Here is a 22950-nt window from a genome sequence, read left to right on the forward strand (position 1 = left end):
TCCGTTCACGTATAAGATGTCCCTGACCATCTTCACAGTTTCACCCTTGCGTCGTAACTCCTTCATAATGGGATACAGGCTTTTCCTTGCTTGCTCGATCTCGTCCGGAAATTGGCGATTTATTTGGAAGGGTTTTCCTTTCAATTTGTTTGCACATTGGAGTACGTAGTCGAGATCACGTTGATAAATAAACTTTGCGACAATTGGTCGATTCCTTTTGTTGTTTTTCTGCCCAAATCAGAACATGCATGATTTGTATAAAACTCTCGCGACTGTTGTCGGCAGCCAAGTTGAAGCTAATAGTAATAATTCGGAAGAAAAGTAATGACAACGATTTGACTTAGACATTTATAAATTTTACAAATCAAACATTATAAAACTTACTTTGAACAATAAATATTGTTTAAGACGGCCCCCCCCCCTTCAAACTGCTTATCCACGATTGTCGAATAAATGCAAAGTTATTAAATTATCTTATGAATATAAGTATTGCCCATTTTCAAAAGTGAGTTATCTCCAATCAAAATCGGAACTCTTCTACACCAGCCTAACTTCCGCGGACTACGCAATACGATAATCCAACAAAATAGTGATCAACTTACACGCTGTATTTAAAAATTTTAAAAGAAGAAAACGGTTTGCATTTTTTTTAGATAATAAATTATTTTATAAAGGGTCTGTTAGCCCCCCCCCCCCCCCTTTCAAGAAAGCTAAGTTATACGAATTAGCCAGGCACGTAGCACCGTCTTTAAAAGTGGGGGGGGGGGTAGACAAAGAAATATTTATTTCTTACCTGGAAAAGTTGACAAGCAAAGAAAAACCTTGCCCAAAGTTGAAAAAGCTACTTATTTCAGTACCAGTTTTTGGCATACAATACTACATTTCCCTTATTTAACTTTACCGTAGTATTAACTGTGTGAGGGTGTGTGTGTGGGTGGGTGGGTGGGTGGATGGGGGTGGCAATCTGTCTATCAATGAACATTTTTAATAGAAAAAGTAATATTGGGAATAAAGTGGGGGTGGGGCTCAGCCCCTTGACCCCCCCCCCCCCCCGTGCGTACAGGTACAGAGAACGAATATGAAAACGGGTTGAACAGTTGAATATGAACCCATAGTTGTGAAAATTAAAAATCATTAGAATTATTAATTGTGAATTCAATAAAATTACGGTACATGTATTTTTTCACAGATGCATATGCATGTATGTCAGTTACACGGGGTTACATGAGTCTCTCTCTCTCTCTCTCTCTCTCTCTCTCTCTCTCTCTCTCTCTCTCTCTGATGTTGTTTTATACAAACTTTGCAAAAAAAAAATATATAAAAATAAATACATGTACTTGCACTGAGAGGAATTTAAAAAAATAAAAAAAACTTGAGAAAAGAATGTTTTCCGTTAATTAACGAGAAATACGCTAGGAAATTATATCAATTTCGTATTTCTGCTCTCAAATCTCTGATCTTAAACAAAATGTGTATTTTACTCGGGAATATACATGTACATATGCTTAGATCCTACACTAAAACTTTGATTAAATGCAGCTCAGACTTTATACAACATATGTAACACGAATTCAGGTCAATGCTATTTTAATTATAGTCTTTCTTCGTTACATGAGGACATGAGATTAAATTATTCATTTAGAATTCCATTCACAGTTTTACTATATAGTGAATCAATTATTTTACAAATAAAAAATTTTAGAAACACTGAAATTCAAATGAAATAAGCCTTTAGTTTTCACCAAATATGTTCTTGTAAGTAAAAGTTCTATGTTATGACATACAATCGAGCAAAAACGCAGTTTCTAGGTATCGGTCGCGGAAGACGAACTACTGCTGTATATATGCCGCAATTTCATAGGTAAAACTGTAGATGGACATGTCATTAGTCTCCAAAATTTTTTTTAGAGATACAAAGAAAATATGGCTGCAGCAGGCTAGATTAATTCGTAAATACTTTATAACTAAAAATTTGTTCCGCACATTTTGTAAATAATGATGATCCGTCTGCAGAACATCCACTACCGAAAATTAGCTTATTAGCTTTTTTTTTTAAATAGGCCTATTCGAATATGTATCAGCATTTTATCAGTTATTTGTTTCGTTTTTTTAGCTCACCTGAGTCAAAGGCTCAAGTGAGCTTTTCTGATCACATTTTGTCCGTCGTCCGTCTGTCTGTCTGTCCGTCCGTCTGTCTGTCTAGCTGTCTGTCTGTCCGTCTGTAAACTTTTCATATTTTCGACTTCTTCTCAAGAACCACAGGGCCAATTTTGACCAAACTTGGTACAAAGAATCCTTGGGTAAAGGGAAATTTAAATTGTTAAACTGAAGGGACATATCCCCTCGCAAGGGGAGATAATCAAGAAAAGGCAAAAATAGGGTTGGGTCATTAAAATATCAATCTTCTTCTCAAGAACCACTGGGCTAGTAAAGCTGAATCTTATGTGGAAGCATCTTGAGGTAGTGTAGATTCTAAATTGTTCAAATCATGACCCCGGAGGAAGGGCGGGGCCACAATGGGGAATCAAAGTTTTATATAGAAATATAGTGGAAAAATCTTTGAAAATCTTCTTCTCAAGAACCACTGGGCCAGAAAAGCTGAAACTTATGTGGAAGCATCCTGGTATAGAGTAGATTCTAAATTGTTCACATCATGACCCCTGGGGGAAGGGCGAGGCCACAATGGGGAATCAAAGTTTTACATAGAAATATAAAGGAAAAATCTTTGAAAATCTTCTTCTCAAGAACCACTGAGCCAGAAAAGCTGAAACTTATGTGGAAGCATCCTGGTATAGTGTAGATTCTAAATTGTTCAAATCATGACACCCGGGGAAAGGGCGGGCCACAATGGGGAATCAAAGTTTAACATAGAAATATATAGGAAAAAAATCTTTGAAAATCTTCTTCTCAAAAACCACTGGGCCAGAAAAGCTGAAACTTATGTGGAAGCATCCTGGTATAATGTAGATTCTAAATTGTTCAAATCATGACCCCCGGGGGAAGGGCGGGGCCACAATGGGGATTCAAAGTTTTATATAGAAATATAAAGGAAAAATCTTTGAAAATCTTCTTCTCAAGAACCACTGGGCCAGAAAACCTGAAACTTATGTGGAAGCATCCTGGTATAGTGTAGATTCTAAATTGTTCAAATCATGACACCCGGGGGAAGGGCGGGGCCACAATGGGGAATCAAAGTTTTAGATAGAAATATAAAGGAAAAATCTTTGAAAATCTTCTTCTCAAGAACCACTGGGCCAGAAAACCTGAAACTTATGTGGAAGCATCCTGGTATAATTTAGATTCTAAATTGTTCAAATAATGACCCCCGGGGGAAGGTCGGGGCCACAATGGGGAATCAAAGTTTTACATAGAAATATATAGGAAAAATCTTTGAAAATCTTCTCAAGAACCACTGGGCCAGAAAAAGTGAAGCTTATGTGGAAGCATTCTGGGGTAGTGTAAATTCTAAATTGTAGGAATCATGACCCCCAGGGGAAGGGCGGGGCCATTATAGGGAATCAAAGTTTTAGATAGAAATATATAGGAAAAACCTTTGAAAATCTTCTTCTCAGGAACCACTGGGCCAAAAAAGCTGAAACATATGTGCCCATGGAAGGATCATGGGGTAGTGTAGATTTCAAAATGTCTAAATTATGATAACAAGGGGGAAATCTGGTAAAGAACAGAATGGTCAACGCTTCTCAAGTGAGCGATGTGGCCCATGGGCCTCTTGTTTTTTTTTTTGTAAGGGGTGGGGGGGGGGGGGGGGGGGTCACACAGCACCTAATTATAGTACTACACAGATTAATACAAATTCAGAAAGAGACTATGAGTGGGCAATTAAAAAAAATACGAATCAGTTAAGATTTCTTGTTATTCACAAACATAATAACATTTTTCCATATGACTGAGGCAGAACACCATAAACATGTTTACATCAAGAACGTCCGCAGAAGTGACTTTATTTATAGCGCATGTGTATTAAACACAGTAAAAGAGTTCCCTTCAGGGGAAATAACTCACCTTTTGAAAATGCGGAATATGACAAAAGTTGATTCACTTGCAGCATACTTACTTTCTGTTACAAAATTATCTAGTTTGTGAGAATCCGTCAATCACTTTCATTTTCATTGTCTCCAATTTACAGACAAGACTAGTGTGTTTTATTTTTTTTTAAGTAAAATAAGATAATTTTAGGAACAATAGGTATTGGGTGTGTATAATTATTGTTTTAAGTATGTACAACTTTGTTAGTAGAAATACACACTCAAACATTAACAGTATTACAGGGAAATGTTGCAATATTTTTTTTTTGTGGAAGAAGGAAATTAGGGGGGGTCTTTGAGTGTAGAGCTCATACCACGAAAAGTGATGCGTCAACATATAATTTTTTACAGCTTAATCTTTTTCTTAAATATTATTGAGTAAAAATAATGCAAATATACGAAGTTTGATACCATATTTTTTTTTTTTTGAATGACGGAGATTGGCATGTGAAGCATATTTTCTCATATTAAATTTTGATACGTTAGTCTAACAAAGTGCATCTATTCATAATAATTCATGCAAAACAATGATTATATATTGTTGACTAACATATTTCTTCTCTCTTTAGGGTATTAAAATCGAATATTTAGACTTTAATTCATTTATATACAACAAAATCTTGGATAGGTAAATTTCAGTATTTCGGGGTATATACTCCGGCAGGTAATAGCGGAAAAGTGAAGATGCTGACATATGATTTTTCTTGTGTCTATCCATTGCTGGGATTTATGTCTATCTTTTAAAAGCAGATTTATTAAGATCGAGCCCATTTAGTGCAGAGTAAAGAACTACCTTAAATTTTGTAAAATTAAAATTGTTTCAATATTAATCCAAATTAAAATTATTCTCTTTAACAGGATTTTCATTTGCTTTTATTTTTTCTATTGTATGTAAGTGTACATGTATTCCGCATTACTTATTGTGAAAGGTGGTGAACATGTTTCAGGTCGTATAAATTTGCTATCTGATACATGACAGGAGTTATCTCCCTATAATACGTACGAGTTATGTTGCGTTACAAAGGCGATATACATGAATTCCTTCCCTCGTTTTAAAAGTGTCACCTTTATCCTTCCATGGACCTGTTGAATACAAGTAGATTTGATTGCTGTTATGCCTTAAAACAATTGTTTCATTTTTTAGTGCAAAATATTAGATCAACTTGGTGAAAATGTTTCAGGTCGTATAAATTTGCTTTCTGGTGCCGCTGACGGGGTGGCAGGCAAGAGTTATCTCTCCATAATACGTACGAGTTATGTCGGGTTACAAAGGCTCCTACATTGTAACCTCATTTTAAAAGTTTCACCTTTATCCTTCCATGGAACTGTTGAATGCAAGAAGAGTTGATTGTTGTTATGCTTTAAAACATTTGTTTCATTTTTTAGTGAAAAAATTATCAACTTAATTTAATCAGGATGCATTTTGAACTATTTAAAAAAAATCAGTTTCATCATAAAATTACAGCAAAAAAAATACGGACTTCTGACTGAAATGACTAGAGACGATGAAAATCCAGGTACTGCACATATATAACAGTTTGAATGGATGTAGGGAATAAACGAATAGTTCTCGTCTGATCGTTATGTAAGTCACGGGATCTAATCCCACTGAGGGACGTGAACACGTGTTCTTAAATCAGACCGATTAAAACGAGGTCCCTTGTTGTGGAAGTTGATGGCAGAAAATGATCCCTCGCTGATCAATGGCCTTCATGCAGTGCCAAGGTCAAATTGAGGCTTTCCGCGGCGACAATCGGCAATGCGAGGTACGAGTCATCCGAGGAAATCCGAGTGCCGCGGCGAACAATGGCGTCAATGTAACAGTGTTTCAGTGAATTATTCGCAGTGAGACGTTTTAATCAACAAACAAACTCATCATTGCAGTATTTAGGACGTTTACAAGCATTATTCATCGTTAATACATAGAAATGTAGAATAAGTCATTTTTTTTCTATTTTTAGGCTATTTATTTTTTTTTCTTTCTGGCTGCCCTCCTTCCTTTCCAAAAGTGTGTTTTTTGTGGATCGGATGTATGTCTTCATGTGTGTCTCTATGTGTAGGGAGGAGGGGGTTGGGGTCGTGAGGGGGATGCAGAAACATGAATCTATTGATTTGAGTATTGCATTTTTTCATTGACCAAGACAGGAATGTGCTGTCCAAGAAGTTGATTTTTGAACTGCTTGGGCAGAAAAATACAGAAATTCCTTTAGAAGCTAAAAAGAAATATATGACAGTTGATGGAAAAAAAATCCGTAGACGTTTTAGGAAGAGGGGGGGGGCAGCTCCGTTGAAAGCCTCTTTAAATTCAATATATGAAATGTTACAATTACTCCCCTCCCTCCCTGTCTTTTCCTGCAGTTTCTGTGAATCCTGCTAAACATGATTGTGTATTAATGCTCCCCATGCAAGATCGCTTAATTACAATGTCTTATTGATATTTTTTTCCCTTTTATTTCCTTTCCATTTTTCGTACTCCTCATCATTCTGCTATATGTAAAAAATAAAAAGAAAATTAAGGTAGGGGGAATATATGTTCAAGTTCCACCTAAAAATATTTCCTTCAAATAAGTAAAAATATTATTACTAAATTGTTTGCCAACTTTTGTCATCAGATGTCCGACAAACAAGAAAAAAATTTGGTGTCGCTATTAAAAGAATGAACTCCCTACTCCTGGACTCTAAAGCAGATGCTCGAATCACTGTGTCTCGCGGGCGACGAAAGCAAAACGTTATTTCAATTTATAGCTATTATTAAGAATAAAAATCATTTTTTACAGATTTGCATTCGTATTTCAGGATTATTATTAAATTAATTAATGATAAATCTCCTCATCTATTAAATATAATTTATTCAGCGATGGTTAAAGTTAATATTAAGAAAAATGTGGTGGGGGTGGGGTGGTTCACATCCTAAAACATCTCTGTTCAATAGGACTGAACACATACATGTACATAAAGTGTAAAGAAAAAGATTGAAGTGCAGTTCATGTAGTTCGACTGAATGTTAACAATTCATTTATTTTATTTTATTAATTAATTTGTTTGGTGATTCATAATTTATTTATTTGTTTGTCATTTCAGGTAAAATCCATAGCTATGAGCCGGAAGTCAGATGTCAACTTTATTGTTTACTTATATCTGATAAATATCGGATTAGTTTCATTGAACAATCACACCAAATCACAAAGGACAAAATCAGACAGAGGTATTTCCCAGATATAACTGCTGACGGCTCGGTAGATCTTCCTGATGAAATCACAGAAACACGTGACGGTGTGATAACCTTTATATCAGACGACATCCGACATGACGTCATGTACGCCTTTGTTACGGAGTGTCTGGTGGAGGACAGTGATCTGGAGTTTTTCCTGACCACGGCGTCACGTGACGTGATCTCAGAATACTGCAGACTCAGGAAGTATGAGAGGAGTGAGGGAGAGAGATGTCTGTATATACCGGACAGACCGGAGAAGATGTACGACCTCTTCATAGACAGTCTACAGCTGGACATCATCACACACTGTACCATGTCTGACAGGGTGATTCATGGCAGGATCTGTAAACGTTGTAAGTATAATGTCTCAAAGATCTGTCACTAATTATGTGGTTTACTGGTTTATGACAGTTGCAGTGAGAGAGGAAAGTATCGTTTTAATTACTATTTTGATTGTAACTATTTTTTAGATGCTTAGCAGCTAATGTTTATGCATTTAATAGTGTACATTGTATCCTGGCACAAAACCGAGACTGTAACATACAAGTTTTAATCAAATTGTTTAGATGTCCTAATCATTCTATTTTTCATACAATTTCCAAGGAATGTAAACAAAGTAGTTAAGAAGCACAGTAAAATATTTGTATAATTCTGCTTTCCAAAGTACATGTTAAACTGTTACACACATAAATGACTAATTACTAGTTACAATGTACATGATGTACTACTTATTAAATCATCAAGCTGAAAAGAAAGAAACACGACTAAATCCCAATTTTATCAAAAAAGAAAATCAAAAGAACTTGAAAAGAATTCACATGCATGAGGGTCATTCATACAATACAATGACAAAGTTCCTCATCAAATTATTATTTTTACAAGATGAAACATAAAGAAATTTTGAATTTCATATTGAAAAAAATATAACTTTTGTCGATGGTTGAAATTCATTCTGTTTGAATATATAGAACAAATGATTTTCAAAAGCTAAATGTTTATATTTCACCACGGAGCACAGTATGTAATGTAACGTGAAGGCCATACGCAACGTAGTTTGGACTTTACTGAGTTCTTCCCTGGAGTTGAAGAGTTCCACCAAATGAAAGACCTTTGTGCAATACTTTTAATGTCTATGGATTTTTACACCTCTTCTAAAACATATTTTAATGAGCAAAAATCTGGAATTTGTTTTGTAATTTTTATACAATTTTCTTTGAAAAATATGAAATTTTCCATAATTTGATATCTTTTCAATAACCCTGGTAACGCATGCTTTTTTTGATTTTTTGTTTAAGAACATGTAATGGCGTTTCTCAGTTGTCAGCTTGCGTTTAATCAATACAATTCATTTTTAGCTGACCTGAGCCTTCGGCTCAGGTGAGCTTTTCTGATCACATTTTGTCCATCGTCCGTCCGTCTGTCTGTCTGTCTGTCTGTCTAGCTATCTGTCTGTCTGTCCCTCTATAAACTTTTCACATTTTCGACTTCTACTCAAGAACCACTGGGCCAATTTTGACCAAACTTGGTACAAAACATCCTTGGTTGAAGGGGAATAGACATTGTTAAAATAAAGGGCCAAGTCCTTTCACAAGGGGAGATAATCAAGAAAAGACAAAAATAGGGTGGGGTCATTAAAAAATCTTCTTCTCAAGAACCACTGGACCCGAAAAGCTAAGACTTATGTGAAAGCATCGTAGGGTAGTGTAGATACTAAATTGTTCAAATCATGACCCCCGGGGGAAGGGCGGGGGTATAATTGGGAATCAAAGTTTTACATAGAAATATATAGGAAAAATCTTTGAAAATCTTCTCAAGAAACACTGGGCCCGCAAAAGCTGAAACTTATGTGGAAGCATCATGGTATAATGTAGATTCTAAATTATTCAAATCATGACACCCGGGGTAAGAGCGGGGCTACAATGGAGTATCAAAGTTTTACATAGAAAAATATAGGAAAAATCTTTGAAAATCTTCTTCTCAAAAACCATTGGGCCAGAAAAGCTGTAACTTATGTGGAAGCATAATGGCGTAGTGTTGATTCTAAATTGTTCAATTAATGACCCCGGGGGACAGGGCTGGGCCGCAATAGGGAATCAAAATTTTACATCGAAATATGTAGGGAAAATCCTTGAAAATCTTCTTCTCAAGAATCACTGGGCCAGAAAAGCTGAAACTTACTTGGAAGCATCTTGGGGCAGTGCAGATTCTAAATTGTTCAAATCATGACCCCCGGGGGAAGGACGGGGCTACAAATGGGAATCAAAGTTTTACATAGAAATATATAGCAAAAATCTTTGAAAATCTTCTTCTGAAGAACCACTGGGCCAGAAAAGCTGACACTTATGTGCACATGGAAGGATCCTGGGGTAGTGTAGATTTGTGGGATAGGGTGGGGATGCATTATGTATTACAAGGGGGAAAGAGGTAAAGAACAGAATAGTCAAAGCTTCTCAGGTGAGCGGTGTGGCCCATGGGCTTCTTGATTTTTTTTTTCGAGCTCATCTCGCTCAAGTTGACCCAAAAAAGAAAGCAAATTGACATGGTTGTATAGAACGGTGCAAGGGCAATAATTGCGGTATAGCAGATAGTGCACTTTCAAAGCAAGTGTCCTGTAAATAATGTAACAAATAATCTTTATATTTAATAAAACGAATATTTCCTTGGACAATTTAGCCCATTAAGACAAACTGTTATCAGTATTCATAATGTTCACAGTCTTTTCCTGTCCATATATCCTTTTCCCTCGAAGTTGGAAGGCTTTGGGTGTTTTAATCAAAAGTAAAATATAATATTAAAAGTAATCATTTAAGATATTAATGTTCTAATTACTTCAGCTTAGAGCATATTCTAGATTGATAGATTGATATATGTCTTAAAGATACATATTAAAAAGAAATTTCATATCTCTTACACAGAAGAAATACTATGGTATTTTTGCATATTTCTTTCAATAGAAACACTAGATGTGTTTGTGAAAAACCATGCGCCCGGCGGCAAGAAAATTTTTTAAAAGCTTTTTTAAGCATTTACGCCACAGTCAAGGTCACAAGGCACTTGGAGTCATTTGGAAGAATTTGATTGGCATAGTATATATACTAGATATGAAGCTTAAGTCTCTATCTAGTATGGCAAAGGTACGAAAACTATTTTGTGCATAAGGTCACAGTCGATGTCACAAAGTTATTAACTTTGGTATCATTTGAAAGAGCTTAATTTGTGGAATGAACATACTTAATATGAAGTCTCTATCTTTCATGGTTCAAAAGTTATGGTGTAGGTTAATGTTTGCAGATAAAAGTTATTTTTAGCATATAGGTCACAGTCAATGCCCCTTTGTGTCATTTAAAAATGCTTTATTAGTGGAGTATGCATACTAAATATGCAGTTTCCATCTTCTATGATTTTAAAGTTATGGGCAAAGACATAAGACACAGTCAATGTTATTTTCAATGTCATTAATTTTTGTGTCATTTGAAAGAGCTTTATTAGTGGAGTATGCTTATTAAATATGAAGTTTCTATCTTTTATGGTTCAAAATGTATGGCGAAGGTTAAAGTTTGCAGATAAAAGCTACTTTTAGTAAATAGGTCACAGTCAATGTCACAAGGTCATTAACCTTGGCATCATTTGAAAGAGCTTAATTAGTGGAAATGCATACTTAATATGAAGTCTCTATCTTGCATGATTCAAAAGTTATGGTGAAGGTTAAAGTTTACAGATAAAAGGTATTTTTGCATATAGGTCACAGTCAATGTCCTATTGTGTCATTTGAAAGAGCTTCATTAGTGGAGTAGGAATACCAAATATGAAGTTTCTATCTTTAATGGTTCAAAAGTTGTGACAAAGGTTAAAGATTGCAGACAGACAAACAAACAGACAGACAGACAAAAACAATCTACGCACCGGATCTACCAACCCTGGTGCATAATAAAAACGTCATTCAAAGTGTGTAAATTGTTAAAATGCTTCGTTGAAAATGACCCAATAACATTTGCAATATTAAAATTTTGATACATCTAAATACAATTTTTGTGATATTTCAAATTGTAGGGGGGAAGGTGTGAATTTATATACTTAGATAAATTGAGCTCAATCCCAGGGTTTATGGATTTCACAATAAAATATATTAAAAACACCACACATTTCTTTGATTTTTAAAACAAACATATTGAACTTTTTTTTTAAATTATGTGACTTGGCAAAATATTTAACTGTTTGAAAAAGTATTATAAAAAACCTTTAATTCAAGCAATGCTTTTTAGATTTTAGGGGAAAATGTATCCATAAATACAAAAGTCTCCAATGAAGGTGAAAAGAAAAAAAAATAAATTATTTTTTCTTCTGTTTATTTCTATATGATATTGCTGATTGTTTAATGATACAGTGAGAGTCCCTCATGCAATACTGTTCTGGGACCAGGAGTCTAGAGAGCGGTATGTGGAGTACGCTAAGAGAGGAACACAGACAGTCCACCACGCCCGGGGGATGATTGTAGGATGTGCTGGGGCGGGGAAAACCACGCTACTTAAACGTCTGCTAGGATGTAGTGAGGAAGAGATTAAGGAAGTAAAATCTACTGAGGGATTGGAGGTGCATGAGGAAATATTTCATATATGTGATCAAACAAAATCACTAAAAGGTGAAAATAATAGTATTTTATTTATATGACTATTTTTTTAATATGTAAGATTGATTGATTGTATATTGCTTAACATTCCTCTCGAGAATTTTTCACTCATACGGAGACGTCACCGAATGCCAGTGAAGGGCTTCAAATTTTGACCTTGACTCGGCACTCAGGGCCATTGAGCAGTGAGGGATCTTTATCGTGCCATCGACTGCCTCTGTTTTTTAGGTCTCATCCGAAGGACCTGCAACTTTCACTTCAAAGTGCCGAGTGCATGGCGAAGGAACAGTTGCTATCCATTTCAACGACTAGGTCTGTCGCGGCCGAGATACGAACTCACGACCTCCCGAAAACGGAGCAAGTGCTCTAGCGACTGAGCTACCGTGAACGGTAAATATGTAAGAATACTTGAAGGGATATACAGTTACACATATGCACACTCATTGCACTATTTGTGTATCTAACAATACTTCTCACAGTTTGCGCATACAATTAGGTACAGACAAATTTTATCAAGAAAGGCAGTTAATTTGTTAATTTTGTTTCAAAAATTTCTTTTAGGCTGCTGACCTTCTCTTTTTTTAAAAACATATCATTTGATTCAGGCAATTCTTGTAGTAATTTTAAGATTGAATAACTTTCTTCGATTTTTTTTTATTTTTAAATTTCAATTTTTATTGTCAATTTGTTTTAATTTCCGGCTGCAAACCACCAACCTATCCCCAACCTGCATCTTCCCAAAAAATGCCAGTTTGCTTCCTTGTTCTCAGATTTGATGCACAAAGCATGCAACTTTGAATGGTAGAAAATTACTGATATTTAGAGAAAACTTAATCTGGTATGCATGCTATGCCCCCCCCCCCCCCCCCCCAGATGATATGGATCCTGACTATTGTAAAAAAAAGTTCCACCTAAAGATAATCTCCACCTAAAATACTAAGTGTTGCAATAAATCTTTATTTATTTACCAAAATTTTACTTTATATTATAAAGTTATACTGCTTACCCTTGCTTACTAGGTATTTATATATTGTTTAAGACATGACCGTAAAATTCGGGCGAACACGGGGGAAGTGGCCCTACAATGATTTTGTCGATAAATACAACACTTTAGAAATACCTAGCTACTTGGTACATGTATCCATTTGCCCTCTGAACAAAAACATCTTTAATGGCGTTTTTGGATTCTTTTTTTTTTTTTTTTTTTTGATAGTTGATAGCCCCTACACCAATGAACTGTATGGTTGTGAAGTTCTATGGTCGATACAATGATCTTATCAGCAAATAAAATTTATCATTGAATTGACGACGGATTTTCCCGTTATTTTCTGATCATGACAAGGAGAATATGGCTGGTGTTACCTGTCGGCAGGGGATGCGGACTCCACCATGACACTTGATCCCAACTCTGATGTTTCGGGGTCCGTGTTTGCTCTGTTCTTATTTTGTATTGTTTTATTGACTTTAATTTGAAATTGAATACTGTTCGTTATCTCCATATCCTTCCTAGTAACACATCTGCCCCCTCCCAATGAAATTGTTTCTTACAGGCCTTTGACATTCCTCTTATTTTTTTTCTATCGAGTATGGAGACATTATCATCAACGATCTATGGTGGGTGCCATTTCGTCTCATTCATACGTAACTCATGCATGTGGTCAAAATATATCCTACCGCGCGGGGATGCTTCACTGTGCGGTGCTTTTATTGCTAGCGCCTTCGGGCGCTAGCAACTGCGTTAGTCCAAATTCCTTGAATATGCATGTTCGGCTTCATGGCCGTGCATTCTGGGAAAACTAAAAAAACTACTATAGATAGACGGTATGCTTATAATTTTGTTGTATCATTAAATAAATATGTTTATTTATTGTTTTCAGACCCATTTTCATGATTTTTCTATTAACTCTGAGTGGTAATTACTGTAAATTTGAATTATCTCCCTTTACAAAATGGGTTTATTTCTCATCTTGATATTTTGTGCCTGCTAAATAGTGCATTATGTCACTGTTAATAATACTTTTCAGAATTTCAAACAAATTATTTAACGTCACAAAGGTGGCAACACACGACAAACTATATTACAGACTTTTTGCTTACTCAAGGAGGATAAGATAAGGTGTTCTAGCGTTGAAAGGATTATGGAAAGAAATTAGCCAGTTGATGGTTACCGGGGTATCAAAATACTTATTGCATTAAAATAATTTTTTTTTGTTTATTTATTGTGTAGCTTACATATACAGTTTAAAGATAACTACATAATTGTAATAGTTCAATTTTCCCGTTTTTCTGATGGAAAAGCCGGAGTCATTATCTGATTGTTCTAAACAAAGACAAGGGTTTTTTTTTGTGTCTAAGTACAACCAAAGATAGACTCTAATTTTTGATTGGTCAATTCATTCAATCTTACAAATTCCAGAAACAAGAATTTACACTGAAAATAACGAATAAATCCATTATTTATAAAAAGAAATTCTGATTTGCATGGCTTTTTAAAACAACAGTTTCTTGACAAAGATGACCCAATGGACCAATCTACGTCACAGAGGTTAAAAAACTACACTGTATTTTCTTTGCTTATTGCCACGTTCTATTCTTAAACCATCTGATTCAATGCCTCAATTGGCATCTACACCATATTATATAGAGTCTCCCCTCTCTCCAGTAAAGGTCATAAATGTTCCGTTGCGCCAAAACTCGATAGGTAAAGACCTCTCCGCCTTCGTTTCTTCATCTATATGTCTAAAAAGTACACTTCACAAAACAATTATATAACTGTATTACAATCAAGCCTCGATCAAAATTAAAGAAATCAGCCAAATAAATCACTTCATCATGGAGCTTCCTTTCTGTGTTTAAAAATTGCTACGGCACTAGCTCACCTATCTTTTAAAAAAAAAAAACTTGTTTTTAATATCATGTTGTAAATGCTGATGAAAATAAAACGAAATACGTTTATGTCAATGTTGTACACCGAAAACTTCATATATCACAGAATAGCTTTTTTTCTGTTATCATGTTTTTTGTCAAATATTTTTAGTGACTGCGAAACTAGAAATTGCAATATCATTTATTGAAAATACCTCTTTTAAAAATATTTGTGCATGAATATATATTACATCTTTTTTTTTAGATCTTAACGAGGCAAATAGGCCATTCAGTTAAAAGAATAGTACATGAATTATATCACATGTTGATTTTGATTTGAACATATTTTATTGTGTAACACAAAAGGGTCAGAAGCATGTTCTTACACCTTACAAGTTTTTTCCCTGAATCACATGTTTATTTCCATAAAATCACATTCATTAATTGTGAAACTTTATTCATATGTTATTTTGAATTTATGCACGCCGTCATGATATATAATATGTCGGACTTGTCCTTGATATATGGGGCAAAGTAAGGCCATCCATATCTCACGGTACGAAATTGGTGTATTTACATCAATTATGTGATAATAATAGTAAACTAAACTAGTGTAAAAGAAAGCCCCATATTTTCATTTTAAACTTAGCATGATATGAAATTGTTCATGAAAATAACTATAAGCACGTAATATTTATAATACCTAGGATTAGGAAAGAAGGATTTAAATAAAACAATGATAAGATTGTCTTTTGTTATGCTCATATGAAGATAAAGCCTCTTTTTATTGTACAAATTGGAAAAAATATGTATGTGTTATTGTCATAAAATATTCCACCATGAATCTTACAGGAAGATCTCGGGGTAGAGATAATTTTGAGAGGAGTGAGGAAAAGAGGGGTGGACCTTCAGATAAGACACTAACTTTCTTTGACTTTGGTGGACAGTGTGCGTACTACGCCTGTCATCAGATTTACCTGACCAGGAGAGCCTTTTACATTGTGGTTGTAGACGCCTCTAAAGACCTTGATCAGGTGGTAGATAAAGCGGTGTGTGACCAGATGGACACCGTATTCTCTGGATGGACATACAAAGGTTTAATCTTAATGTAATACTGTGTCAATAAAAAAACTTCAAATAGAAATTGAAAATTCTCAAACTTTGTATAGGATTCATTGCCAAATTATACTGCAAGAATGTTAAAAGCATTTTATTGTTTTTTCTGCATATTTCTTGTGAATGAAATACGTAGGATTTCTTATTTCTGTCATAATAATGAATAAGGCTCCTGTTTCAGAATACTTTGTGTTTTGGTTGAAATCTATCCACACCTATTGTTCAGCTGTAAAACATGGAAGTGACGACCAAGTAGAAGTACTTATTGTAGCAACACACTGGGATAAATCATTATATAAGGCAATTATTAATTTAATAAAAAAAAGATATGTGATAATGCAATTCTCAGAAAACATTATTGATCTTTTAATTCTTACATAAACATAACATGTATTTAAATTTGAATTTAAAGATAAAGTGCATGCAGGATGATTCTAAATTCTTTTTACAGAACAAATATTCTCTTTTGCAATCATTATACAATGCATTACCCAACGATTCTGATACAAACCAGTATATAAGAGAAGACAGATGTTTCTTAGCACGCTTTCCAGCCGATCAACCCTTAGCTGATTTAGAAAAATGTATCATAGATATCACATTAAACGCAAGGTGGAGTGAGAAAATACCTCACGAATGGGTTTTCCTCAATGATGAAATCAATGAAAAAAGCGACAATCAACCGATATTATCATTTAATAACCTACATGGAAGGTTGCCAGTCCAAGAAGATGCCAAAACGGAAAATGCTGTTGACATGCTTCGATACTATCATGATGCTGGAAAATGTCTTTTCTTTAACGAGAAAGGTCTTCAAGAATCAGTTATCATAGACGTCCAGTGGTTCATAAACGCATTCAAAACCATCATAACAGACAAGTTACACGTGAAAGGGATACACGCAAGTAAAATAGACTGGAAGGAGTATTACAAAACAGGAAATCTGAAAGATACACTTTTAGATAGAATATGGGAACAAGAGGATAAGAAATCACAGGTGTTAGAAAGAACCGATGAAATTAGAAGAAACGGTGGACATTATTTGGATCACAAGAAAACCTTGCTGACGTACATGATGAGGCTAGGATTGATAGCCGTCGGAAAGGAATGTCATTATGTGCCATCTATGAACAAAAAGAAGTTTGACATCGCACAGAAAGAATTTATTCAAAACGCAGAGTCAAAAACCTCCGTTTTAGTGTTCCTTTTTGACTTCTTGCCTTTTTTTTTATTTTACCGCCTTGTTGTGACATTAATGCAAATGAACGATTTGGAAGTCTTACGAAGTAAAGGAACAACATGTCTGTACAAAAACACAGCAATGTTCAATTGCAGAGATCATTATCTGGTTGTTGCTGTTACAGGTAACTCGATCCAACTTCAAATGTTGCACTCTAAAGCAGACGGGTGTTTGGAAAAAGAAATCACAGTAGCAATAAGACAAGGCTTTGACACAATTTTGAAGAATATCACAAATACGTTTCACAAACATCTTTCGTATACAGTAGGATTTACTTGCCTTGAAAAAAAGAATCAGATTATTGGTATAGAAATCGAGGATAATTTTATTGAGGAGGAGAAGTTGAGGATGGGAATTTCCATGAATTGCCCTCTGCATCAGGTAGATGACCTACATGAAATTAATCCTGACTATCTGAGCGAGTTTTGGAAGTAACTAATCACTGCAGTTTAATTTATCAAAAATTCTGAGACTCTCAGTTATTTTTTTTTCTGCATCTAATGTCATCCAAAGTATCATTAACAAGGAATTTCAATCTGCTGGAAAATTAGGTGTTTATTCATTTTGAATGCCTCGTACAATATTCCATTTATTTATTTTTTTTTTTGTAAAACTACATGTAATAAATGGGATTGATTAGCTTTGCGTTAAACTGTGAATGCATCCTTTTGGAAGAGCGTTGTAGCAATTGTATTTGCTTACTTTTACTTTTACCATATGATTTATAAATTTAGAGTGCAAATGCAAGAGTAGCGTCCTTTTTTGTTGTCTTTAAGTGTTGGTTATAATCGTCCTTTTCAATACGCTGAATTTACGAAAAGTATCATATGTTTTAGGAAAAATTACGAAATATTGCATTTACTCCTACTACACGATCAAACACAATCAAGAGAGTGTGCTTTTGAACAAACTTTTAAAAAAGCTTTAAAAAAATTGATAATATCGGTTTCAAGGATGAAACTTTAAGATTACTGTTGTCATGTTTTTTAATAGAGACAATTAAGAACATACAAATCGTGGACTTGGTATTCACATGCATATTTCTGTTTATCTTATATCCCATTTTCATTATTTTTAAATAGTTTGCACAATACTTGTACGTTACTTTTTCATCCTAAAATCATATGGAACGTGTTTTTTGTGTATAATTTTATGTATAATGTTTATTCATACATGTATGTGTACTGTATTTTCAGGGATCATATACATTATATCTTCGAATGAACATTGCGTTTCTATTTTATATCCATTTCTTGCTTTTATTTCTTATCCGATGTCAAATATTTAGGATAAACATTTGATGTTTTGTCTTCAAAACCCAATATTCTGTTAAATTTTAGACGTCGCCTCAACCTAAAAAATATCAATAGAACAAGTCCTTTGTCATAATTTTACAGGCTGATCCTTTTTCTTTACTCATATAACTCATAAAATATATATTTTAGACAAATATAATGTTACTTAATGTTTTACTGCAAATAGTGTACACGTATTTATTTTTGTCGTAATGTCTAAATAAAGTTTATATCCAAGTTTATTGTTGATATCTTTAAAGAATTTTATGAAAAGACTTTATTAATTGGATTTTATTTTAGAACTGGTGAAAAACTGTTGAATCAATGTGAGAAACACCTTAAAATTGGCAATCATTTTCAAGTAAAGGGGTAGATTGGATATATATGCCTTATCCGCGTTTTTGTATACAATATTAATGTTACAAAAAGGGTCACCCGCGTGGAACAGTGGTAAGAGAATCTGTTCTAAAGTGTCGAAGCACACACAAGGAGGTTATCATAACCTCGCGGATTCGAATCCCACTGTTAGACAGTATTAGTAGTATATGGTGAAGTGACAAACATAGGAAAAATGCTTAATTCTCGAGTTTAATGGACTGGCATACTCTACGGCTGAAAACTATATTTTATAAAAGCAGCATCCTTCTCCATGCATTTTTGTCGTAGAGTTTTCCCTAGTCATTTTTTAATAATTGCGATGAAAAAGAGAGAAGGTGTATTTAAATTTGATATTTTACTTGCTGATATTATTTTATTTCAAAGATGAATAATAGAATTCAAACAATGCAAATTTTTGCGTGATACAGTAGCCATGTATCTAACTTTACAAAGCATTATTAATCAGAAATATTATCCCACTTTAAAAAAATATTATTTTATTAAAGAAACTATGATAATTTCAACAAAACATATTCAGCATAATTATTATCCCCCCGCTTGAAAAGCGGGAAGGTATATAGTAATCGTTAATTCCGTCCCCCGCCCGTCTGTACGTCCGTCCGTCCTTCCGTCCGTTCGTCTGTCTGTTACGCTTTGGGGTACCAATCTCTTATCTGCAACTCCTCTCATACATGTACCACTTAATGAAATTTGATGAAACTTTCACAGAATCTTTATTACATATTGCCATTGTGCACCTCCTATTTAACTTTTTGATCCGACACACATTTAACGTTTACCGGCCACAGCGCTAGCAAATCATGGACTTTGTAATGATAACTATGTAGAGGCAGGGGTATCATTTAGTGAGCTAATCGCTCACAGTATCTAGTTTTATACAATAAATGATGAATATTTACTTTAAGTGCCAGAATGATATTGATAAGATCGACAATTATTTGTAATCAAATAAACCCCATGTTTTTTTTTAAATATCAAATTTTAAGTCTTGTATTCTATTTGATTGTTAATTTTGGAAAATTTTGTAAAACTGGAAACAGAGTAAAGAATTCAATAATGCATGTGATAGTGGCCCCATCGATCAAATTATTGTTGAATAAATTAAATAAGTTACTATTATAATTAGTATCGTATAACATTATATATATATAATGGCTACTTAGGCAATCAGCCTTTTTTATTAAAGATATAAAGTTTCCAGTCAACAGATGGAAAAAAAAACCAAACAAAATGCATTTAAGGTGAATATTGCGACATACAATTAGACATATTTTAATTTTTATATACCCCACCTGAATTATCTTTCAAAAGATCAGATATCATTACTTTTAGCTCTTTTACAAAGTTTGTACATGTCCCTTTTTCATTGAATTATCACTTGAAACATTTTCTTGCAAAATTAACAAGCATTCTTAGAGTATTGCAAAAGCAATACATGTCCCCCTACTGGGTTCCCCTTTTTCTTTAGGATGTCATTTTATAATATGCAAAAGTCATGTCCAAGGTAAAACTGAAAGATTTTCAAGTTGTAAATGCCTTAAACCAATAAAAAAATCCACATTAAGGCAAAAATTCAACTAATTTCTCCACCGTCTTTTCCTCGCGTGATATTTTTGTCAACAATCGGAAGTAAGCGCAGTTCGAACCCGATCTTAATTAAGCGATTATGAAAAATATTCAAAATGCCATAATTCTGTCAAAAATCAATGAAGCGAAGTAAAATTCAAATTTGATCTGTAACTCATTAAGATACACCCACATGCCAAAATCCAGCTTAATATCTGCAAGTGTTTAGAAAAAAGTGTGGAAAACCAAGTAGGACAGACTGACGGGGACAGACAGACGGACGGATGGATGGACGGACGCAGAGGAAACCTATAGCCCCCCCCCCCCCTGGTTTCACCAGTAGGGGACAATATCAAAAACAAAGATATACATGTTAACCAATGAATAGATATTACAGCTCTATCAAATGTATTACGTCTTAAAATTTCAACCTCTTCAACACCTTTGAAAGAATTGCAACTATATCACCGATACGTGTTAAAAGTCTTTCCAAACCCCTAAATCCTTTTAATGTATCCTGCTAAACGTATGAGTAAATGCTTATTCGAAAATTCATCAGGTTATCATAACAAAAGTTACAAGAAAATAAGATTGTAACAAGTTTTTGTGTATTTGCACTCTTCGGCGAAGAGAGATAACAGATACGTGGGTACTAGGGTGCCCTTTTAACTTGAACATTTCCCAGAACATACCATTCATTAGAATGCACTTGTTTACTGTTTTATCGGAAGATGTATTTGGTAAAAAGGAAGAAGCAACCAAAGAGATTTGGGCTGATCAGAATTCAGGTGTTTGTATGAATTACTAGTACAGAAAATAATGTTTCAAGATAATGCAAATGTCGGTAATTATTTTAAAAGTGCTTTAGAAAATTAAAAAGTACTGAAGGTCAGTATAGAAGTAATATTATTTTAAACGTGCTTTAGAAGATTAAAAAGTAATGAATGTCAGTATAGAAGTAACTACAAATTCAGATACAGATTATAAATAACTATTGCAAACTTTAAAGAAATACTGAAATATGCAGGGCATGCATGGGGGTATAAATGTAGCTCAGTGAGACAATTCAGCAGTGGAAAGCTGGATTTTGTCTCTATGGTTGTATTTATACAGGTAATATTTTGTAGACTTGTTTTGGTCAAAATTATTAAGTTTTCAATTGCTTATTTTATTTACAGGTTAAACTTTTTTTATATGATAAGTAGTTATATTTATAATAACGTTAAGTATCATTTGTCAAATTATTTATTGTAATTATAGATATTAAAATGGATTGTTTACTGTAATAAACAGTGGAAAACTGAATTTAGACTGTCTTGGTTGCTCTTCGTTGGGTAACATCGCCACTCCCCAACCATGTCAGCCGCTCAGATCCGGAAAGTTCCTTTGGAAATCAAAGAACTGAAAGCTGGGAGTTGAACATGGTGTAAATAAAATCTTTGATTGGGAGGTTAAGTGAGTGAACAGTATTATTATTTTAAATACAGACAACTGTTTCACATTTTTTGAGTTGGATCAATCTTGCTTGGGAAAGACATTCAGAGACATTGGCTAACAAACAAATGCATGGGCCATAATGCTTGCCTGTCTACATTAGTTCTTTTTTTATACCCCTGCTTGAAAAGCGGGAGGGTATTTATTAGGTCTTTCCACCTTTCTGTGGAAAGACCTATTGATTTTCTTCTGTTTATTAGGTCTTTCCACCTTTCTGTGGAAAGACCTATTGATTTTCTTCTGTTTCTTATTATTCTTCTTCTTCCGCTGATTTTTTATTTCAATATTTATCGAAAAGACATTTTGTTCATTGTAAAGGTCTTTGAAAGTTATGAACAAATTTGACCCAACGCTTATGAACTATGACCGCTTTCGAAATTATTGCCCCTTTCCCCAGAAATGCTTGTTATCGCTACTCCTTCGAAACCGTAAACTGTAGAAATATGAAACCTTCACTAAAGACTTCGACTAACTGAGAGGACTCTGGAATCTATTCATTGCAAAAGTATGCGGTGACCCCTTCAATGAGTTATTGCCCCTGAAACTTTTTTAATTTTAGAAATAATTAAAAATTTTCAAAACGAGAAGTGATAGAGACATGGGACCAACTGCATAAGATTCATTGACCTTTGATCATGAAAGTAATGCAAAGGTCAAAGGTCAAGGTCATTTCAAATTTGAGAAATTAAGCTCTTTTTATATCTTTTTTGTCTTTAACATATACAAACTGTCTTAGCATCATAAATATGTACTCTTAAAACTATTTTAAATATTTAATTCGTATCCCTTAAGATTGACGCTATTAAAAGTTATCGCCCTTTGTACAAAAAACCTTGTTATCGCTACTCCATCAAAACAGTAAACCGTAGAAATATGAAACCTTCACTAAAGTCTTCAACTAATTGAGAGGACTCTGGAATCTATTCATTGCGAAAGTATTCGGTGACCCCTTCAATGAGTTATTGCCCCTGAAACTTTTTTAATTTTAGAAATAATTAAAAATTTTCAAAACGAGAAGTGATAGAGACATGGGACCAACTGCATAAGATTTATTTACCTTTGATCATGAAATTAATGCAAAGGTCAAA

General features: G+C 34.2%; 1 protein-coding gene across 1 annotated transcript in view; it reads left to right on the forward strand.

Moving 5' to 3' along the window:
- Positions 1-17543, forward strand: part of LOC134282607 (uncharacterized) — a 64977-nt gene extending 47434 nt beyond the window's left edge. Inside the window, exons 4-8 of the mRNA XM_062765008.1 lie at positions 7128-7613; positions 11645-11899; positions 15605-15847; positions 16050-16168; positions 16320-17543. Coding sequence (XP_062620992.1) covers positions 7128-7613; positions 11645-11899; positions 15605-15847; positions 16050-16168; positions 16320-17543 — 2327 coding nt within the window. The remainder of the gene's footprint in view (positions 1-7127; positions 7614-11644; positions 11900-15604; positions 15848-16049; positions 16169-16319) is intronic.
- The last annotated feature ends 5407 nt before the right edge of the window (positions 17544-22950 follow it).

The sequence above is a fragment of the Saccostrea cucullata genome, unplaced genomic scaffold (assembly GCF_032062105.1).
Source record: "Saccostrea cucullata isolate Sc308-1 unplaced genomic scaffold, CSIRO_AGI_Scuc_v1 ctg2651, whole genome shotgun sequence".
Lineage (NCBI taxonomy): Eukaryota > Metazoa > Mollusca > Bivalvia > Ostreida > Ostreidae > Saccostrea > Saccostrea cuccullata.